This window comes from Aptenodytes forsteri, unplaced genomic scaffold, assembly GCF_000699145.1.
Source record: "Aptenodytes forsteri isolate BGI_AS27 unplaced genomic scaffold, ASM69914v1 Scaffold259, whole genome shotgun sequence".
Classification (NCBI taxonomy): Eukaryota; Metazoa; Chordata; class Aves; order Sphenisciformes; family Spheniscidae; genus Aptenodytes; species Aptenodytes forsteri.
Window position 1 is genome coordinate 481,574 of NW_008795251.1, and position 7,662 is coordinate 489,235.

A 7,662-nucleotide genomic window follows, 5' to 3' on the forward strand; every position below is an offset into this window, starting at 1 on the left:
AGTACCTCAGCCTTTTCCTCATCCTCGGTGACAATGTTTCCCCCTGCATCCAGTAAAGGATGAAGATTCTCCTTGGCTCTCTTTTTGTCATTAATATATTTGTAAAAACATTTTTTGTTGTCTCTAACGACAGCGGCCAGATTGTGTTCTAGCTGGGCTTTTGCCTTTCTCACTTCCTCTCTGCACGACCTAACGAGATATGCAAATACTGAATCATGCAATATCAAATTTCAAGGTTGTTCTTCATTGTAAATAATCCTAAATTCAAGGCTTAGCCTTAGATGGGCAAGACTCCTATTGTTCAGTCCTAAAAAAAGTAAAAATTATGTCTATGTAAGAAATTAAAGAAACATATTGGGTCCATCCATATAACAGAAGTTTTAATTTCCCTCTACGCATGCTAGTGAGGTCATACTCGTTCCCATTTTTCAGGGCTCCCTCCTTCCCAAGATCAATACGGATGAGAGGAATCTGGAAAGGATCTAACAGAGGATCGGAGCCAAAGCAACTGAAAGGAGAGGCTAAGGGAGCTTGGGTTTGTTTAGTTTGCAGAAGCAGCAGCTATGAGGCATTCTGAAAACATCCTACAACCAAAGAGAAGATACAAAGAAGGCAGAACCAAACTTTTCTTTACAGTGGCCAATAGTATAACAGGAGGCCAAGGTTACAAACTGAGCCTTGGGAGGCTCGGTATGGATAACAGGAAGAACCTCTTCACAAGGAGAGTAGTGTATCACAGGAAGATGTTGCCTAGAGATGCTGTAGAAGCTCCAGCCTTGGAGCTGGAAGACTCAGCGAAAGCCATGGCTGACCCGATCTAATACCCACAGCAGAGCCCACACAGCTTACAAAGCCAGTTCTCATCACATACTCCATTTCAGGAGTTAATGAGGGAAAACAGCCTGTTTACTCTAGAAACAAGTCAGAGTTAGAGCTAATGGAATCATGGACTCCATGGATCATGGAATACAGGCTCAGGTACAAGCTACAGATGAAATGTAACACTATACTCAGCTTCACACAAGTCACTCAGTTAATCTTAGTTGTATGTATATATTTGTATTTATTATTCATAATTTGCATTCTCATTTATATACACTACTGCATAAAATACAAGTATTGCAGATAATATAAAAAAAATGCTCACTGGATTGCTCATTTCAGCTCTCCTTGAAACAAATGTTTAAACTCCCACGACTTCAATGGGTGCAATTACATACTAGGACCAAATCATCAAAGGCTTCTGTTGAACATCTGGGAAGTCATTCTACGACTCTAGACAGTTAACAGCATAATATCAGCCAAAATACTTACAGCTTCCGATTTCCTTATACTGTGCCGCATATTATAGGGTTTGCTTGTGTAACATTGTTGCAGGAGAGCTTTCTCATCAAGAGCTGTAAGATGGTCATTATGTCCATCTTCAAGCTGTGTACCCTATACAAAAATACATTCTTTTCATAAATAAAATTAAATTAATTGTAAGAACAACAAACAAACAAAATCCCCACACACAACATTTTCCTCAACAATTTATTTAAAAGTCTTTTTCTTTCTTTCTTCATTTTTTAAAGTGTCTACTTCTTCTACTTCATGCTAATTAGAAAAAATAAAGAATTTTTTTAAGCCTAGCTTTCTACAGAAACTGAACTTACAAATCTTGCTCTCTAGTCTTTCCTTATAGCTTCTGAATACTTACCAGCTTTCAACCATATTGAAATAAAAAAAAAAAATCTCAGAAATACTGTGTTCCTGCAAGCTTTGTGAAATAGCAGCAGCAAGTCAGAGAAGGCAGACTGTTAGTACCTCTCTGAAGAAGACAAGAGCTCATCTTTTCTCTGTTCTGTTCAAGAACAGCCAGGAGAAAGCAGCGGATTTGCCGTTATGCATATAGCTCAAAGTTCACCATTGCAGAGATGCTGCTTTTTGACCAGCAAAGGAGTTAAATACAGTCTAGACAGGGAAAAGCCAAAGCATACTTTTAAACTGGGTCTAACATACTTGTAAATCAGTCTGAGGGTATTACAGAAATATCTTCTACATGGAGGATATAAAGAAAACTGACAAAGGAGACTGTGTTTACAGAAGTCAGGAAGGAGGGAATATGGGAAAGAAATCAAAAGAGTAGGTTTTGTTAGCTATGCTCCTCTAGGAGCAGCTTCTTTTCAGAGAAGAAAAGTTATTACAAGCTCCACTAATCAGATAAAATAATAAGTATCTTGAAATCTAAAGAGGTTTTGATTTATTAATTTAATCAGGTAGTGATAATATCTAACACAGAAAATTGTTCTGCTAGACATTATATTAAAATCTGTCATAAGAACTGACGCACATGGCTTCTAGTGCTTAGCAAGTATCTTTCTGGAACCCGAAATCACCAGAATAAGCGAGTCCTGCTTTTTCTCTCCCAGTATACACTTGCCACCTATTTCTTCAGTTTCAGATTAACTCGGCTGCTCCTGTAAATACCCTTTTCATGAGCTTGCAGTACAGCATATAAAGGAGTCACTCCTTGGAAAACAGATGTCATAATGGTGTCAGACCGGTACATAAGAGTAGAAAAATTAAAAAAAAAAAAAAAAAGTAATACTACAGGAAATCCCCAGAACTGACAATCTTAACTGCCACCAAACATAAAACTAAACAAAATAACAGAATTGTTTTTTTTTCACTCAACTGTTTCACTCACAGAATGTTTACTTATAGGTACTTGCAGGTTCTCCAAGTTTTATCTGAACACTACAAGTGTGACTATAAGAGGAGAAAACCTCTTTAAAACTATCAACAATATGTGTAAAATGGTAACAACAATATGTGAAACATAATCTTTGTCTTATGTAAGACCTTCCCTTTTCATTCTACTGAACATTAAGCAAGTAAAATCAGTAAACTCATTGTTATTCATCACAAACCTTTTCTCTGAAAAGCAATGAGCACAATATGTTCCCTCAACATCTGCATACTTTACTTTTCATTAAGATTCTTAAATGGTCACCTACCCTCAGCGCAATCTAGCATTCAACCAGTCCTCACAGCTGTTGCTTACTTGTGTCTCCTGTTTCCTTACACCTACAATGATGTATCTTGCTCTGTGCAACAACCCTTCTCCACTATCTCTTCCAGAACAAGAGGAAAGTTGGGGTTTTTCGCCCCTTTGTTTTCCAGTTTCTCTCCACTGATCTTCCTTTGTTTTCATCTTAGTTTTAATTTAAAAACACAAAAGAAACCTGGCAGAATTAATACAGCTTGCAGTCCAACTCTGCAGTCCAACTGTACTAGATCTTATACAACGTCAAAGCAAAAAGTACAGATAATAGCTTTCATTATTTTAACCCCATATTCCCTTCCATTTTCAGTGTTAATAGTTCTCTAGGGTATAGATTACATCTTTCACTTTTCCTTTTTTAAGTCCTATATACAGTCATAATTGAATAGAATAATAATTAATATAATTCTATATTTAAAAAATAAAAAAGCTTGACTGCATTTCTGTATTTGGAAATAACATTTTACCAAGATCTTCCCGCTATCTCTCATCTTCTTAGGCTGCAAACTCCTTCCTATCAACCATGCTAATCTTCATTCTCAGGCTAGAGGTGCACTATGAGGGCAAACATTACATTTCTTACCAAAGAATACAAGCATACTTAGATTCTCAGAGCACCTCAGTTTCTCACTCTGGAACAACTGAAACAAGCTTCCTATATTTTATTTCCTACTCAACATTAGATGCTGAAATTACACATATTTTTATTTCTTAACAATAAAAACATGGAAGAAGTTAATTACACACACATGCAAACCTCTCCAAATACCGGCATATATTTGCTTTCTAAAAATGCAATTACTTCTTTGCCAGCTACCTTTATTGAAGCTTCTGGACACTGGAGGTGGTCTTTTCTCTTTTCTGCAATTCTCTGAGAATACTGCTTATATTCTTCCTTCATATCTGCTTCATACTGACGATACTTCAGTTTATATCTGTCTGTTGGGGATGGCAGATTTTCTGGTACTGTCTTCTGCTCCAAAACAGAATGCTAAAGCAAAGAATAATCAATATAAAAGCCTCTGGCTGAGCTATTGAATGAGAACAGCATTATCATATTCCCATCCAGTATAACTTCTTCTGAAACTGCTTGACACTATGCTTCACATTAAGAAAAAATGCAAATATGACTGCATATTCAGGTTTAATTTTCATTGAGTTCTTCATATTCTGCCATTTTTTAATCTAAAAAGTACACAGCCAAATGGTTTTGCATCACTTTTAAAGAGAGAAGCCAATATTCAGTGGTTCTGTCCTATAAGACAATGTTACAGATCACTAAAATGGGAATTCTGACATTTGATTTTGGATGGCTGAAAATGGGCTGATGGATTTTTTCGATCAGAAGTTCTAATATTCTTGGATGGCAGATAAGTATTAGTACTGGGACTTCCTTCCCCAGAACAACATCATCTGAAAAGGCTGTGAAGCCAGCTAAGTACCTTCCTAACTTTACGTCCTCTTCAGTGCTCTACACAATTGTGGCTGGATCAGTAGAAACAGCAGCAATGACAGAAGGCCAAGACTCCATTCTTCTTTCTCTCCCTGAATAACTAACACCTTCAATGTTTAAGTGATATTCCTTCAACGCTAACAAAATTGAGACGGCCTTATCTAGCATCCCTACTTGACACATCTCATCTTGCAACTGTAGTGTAACAGTCCTGTTCTAGAAAACCACTTCTCAAAAACCCAGAAGATTTATGTTCTTGAAAGGGCAGCTTTCCCTTTCAAAAGAGGATCCACATCCCTTCACTGGTTAATTCCTGAAGGATAAGACTATATTTAAATTATTCTTCCAAAAGTGACCTATTTTGGGACGATTTACTTACACAGTCTGTTACTGAAGAAGCTGGAATATATCTTGCTAAAGGAATGCTCAGTCAGGGCCCCAGAAGCAAGCAGTGCAGAAATAAAGGCCGCTCAGAGGAATACATTAAAATATTTTAGAACTGCTTGAAAATCTCCACAAAAAAGAAGGGGAAAAAAAAAAAAGGCAAAAAGAGAGAGAGAGAGAGGGAGAGCAAAAGAGTGTAAGTGAACACAAGATACATCCCTGCACATTCAGCTGTTCACTATTTAAGACATAATGAAGGCAGAAAGGAAGCAACAAGAGATAAAGGAAAGCAGAGAAGAAAGGGAGAAAGACCTTGAGAAACAGACAAAGCCATACCAACCTTCCGTTAGCCTTCCTGCAGCTAGACAGAATTATATGTATGAACTTTATATTTTAAAAAAAGGTAAAGCAAGTGGTGAAATTATAGGCATCCAGACCTAAAAAGAGTATAACAACTCAAATATGTTTGCACTGCACACTTACAAAGCAGTACAGAGGAAAATAACCTATCTGTAGTTACCTGTTTACAGTTACATCTTAAGACATGCATAAATAGTTATGTTGGGCACATAGATATTCTGAGAAGTAGTGCATTCTTAGTCCATTATTTAAGAAAAAAAAAACCACTTAACCATTTCAGTTTTTATCTAAAGGCAATTTTTTTTTCAAGTTGAGAAACCATTTGGTTATATAGGGAAACATATAAAATTATGATCTTGGCAGGTTCACCTTGAGCCCCAACCAATTTGGAGTCCTGCCATACAAGTTGCTATCTAATTCGTTTCAAGGGGCACAGGTTATGTACAAATTAATTAATAATTGTTTTTCCCGCTAGCTACACTTCTGTTTTAAACACACTCATTAGAGTATTTCTTAGGTTTACATAAGTTAAATATTTTTGAAATAATGGATTTTTAAACAGTATATTTTCCAATTCTTCCAAAAAGAGGTAACATTGATAAGTTAGGCTATTTCCTGCACCCTGACCAAATAAAAGCGTACTACTACTAGTAAGATTTTTACAATGATAATGTCTGGTGCACGATTATGACAGAAAATAATCATGTAGGTAGCATTCTTCTTGAATTAGTTTAAAGTTCTATAAATCTAATCTCTTGAATATATAAGCACTACAAACAGAAGACTACTGTTTGCAGTGCTTCAGCATTTTCCCTTTAATTATCACTTTTGAAACACTCAAAATACTGATGGAATGACAGGAGATTAAAAATAGTCTCTTCAATAAGCTAGTTCCTGTCACACAAAAGAAGCTAAAACATATTACATTTTCAGATCATATACCTCAGTACTCTACTACTGAATTGCTTATGTTATTTTGTCAGTGTGTACTTTTTCAGCTACTTTACCTCTGTTTTCTTCTGACAAGATTTTCTAGACACCTGTTTAAACTAAAGGAAAAGAGAAATTAAATACGTATCATGATCAAATAAATTGTCACATTCATTTGTTCAAATTTAATTCAGATATAAGAGTTCAACGGAAAACTTTTCCTGCATTCAGGGAATAACTGAGTAATTAAATTAATTCTTAAAATTGTTATAGTGGATATTGATCCTGAACAGTGCTGTACTGTACTATAAATCAGAATGTTAGCATCTGGACTACTGATTTTCCTTATAAAGCACCTAAGATTAGTGGTGATTAAGTTTCTCAGTCATCCAGGGGAAAAAAATGCCGAGATGCGATCAGGAAATTTTAATAAAAGTGCTCTGATAAATTGAACATAATTCCAAAGTTAACATCACGGTTCTGTTTTAAAGACAAGAGACTTAAGAAAAACCCTATGAAATGGCTGCACGTAACTCCAAAAGTTTCCTTTTCACCAAAAGTAACAATTCTTCCATAGAAATAACACTTACTGTTTGTAAACTTGGGTTTTGTCTTCAATCATACACTTACTGGCTACTATCGATCTTATCTTTATTATTTTTCTAAGTTCCACTTTGTTTAGAAAGATAAACCAAAGTTACAAGCTACCTCACGTTTTCAGGTGCTTTGACAAATTGTTAATAAAGCTAACTACTAATATATCTCTTCAAAAATGAGTACAATGAAAAGGATGACTGTATAAACCAACAAAGAAGAGCTAAGTTATATAAGAAAATAGGATTTTTGAAATATTCTAGAGGCTTCTCAGTAAAAAGTTGTGGTGGGTGACCCGGGCTGGATGCCAGTTGCCCACCAAGCCGCTCTATCACTCCCCTCCTCAGCTGGACAGGGGAGAGAAAATGTAACGAAAGGCTCGTGGGTCGAGATAAGGACAGGGAGATCACAGCAATTACCATCACGGGCAAAACAGACTCAATTTGGGAAAATTAATTTAATTTATTATGAATCAAAACCAGAGTAAGATAATAAGAAAATAAAAACTAAGTCTTAAAACACCTTGCCCCCACCCCTCCTTTCTTCCCAGGCTCAATTTCACTCCTGATTTCTCTACCTCCTCCCCCCAAGTGCTGCAGGGAGACGGGGAATGGGGATTGCGGTCAGTTCATCACACGTTGTCTCTGCCACTCCTTCCTCCTCAGGGGGAGGACTCCTCACACTCTTCCCTTGCTCCAGCACTGGGTCCCTCCCACGGGAGACAGTCCTCCATGAACTTCTCCAATGCGAGTCCTTCCCACAGGCTACAGTTCTTCATGAACTGCTCCAGCGTGTGTCCCTGCCAGGGGTGCGGTCCTTCAGGAACAGACTGCTCCAGCATGGGTCCCCCACGGGGTCACAGTTCCTGCCAGCAAACCTGCTCCAGCGTGGGCTC

The 7,662-nt window shown here is 37.0% G+C and overlaps 1 protein-coding gene across 2 annotated transcripts in view; it reads right to left on the reverse strand.

Moving 5' to 3' along the window:
• The window catches only part of CAPS2 (calcyphosine 2), a 31,530-nt gene that overhangs the window by 19,490 nt on the left and 4,378 nt on the right, over nucleotides 1–7,662 (reverse strand). Inside the window, exons 5-7 of one of the 2 annotated variants that reach the window (XM_019471973.1) lie at nucleotides 6,251–6,283; nucleotides 3,864–4,037; nucleotides 1,315–1,437 (exon numbers count right to left, since the gene is read on the reverse strand). In XM_019471973.1, coding sequence (XP_019327518.1) covers nucleotides 1,315–1,437; nucleotides 3,864–4,037; nucleotides 6,251–6,283 — 330 coding nt within the window. The remainder of the gene's footprint in view (nucleotides 1–1,314; nucleotides 1,438–3,863; nucleotides 4,038–6,250; nucleotides 6,284–7,662) is intronic. The other variant, XM_009278920.2, reaches the window with a different exon arrangement.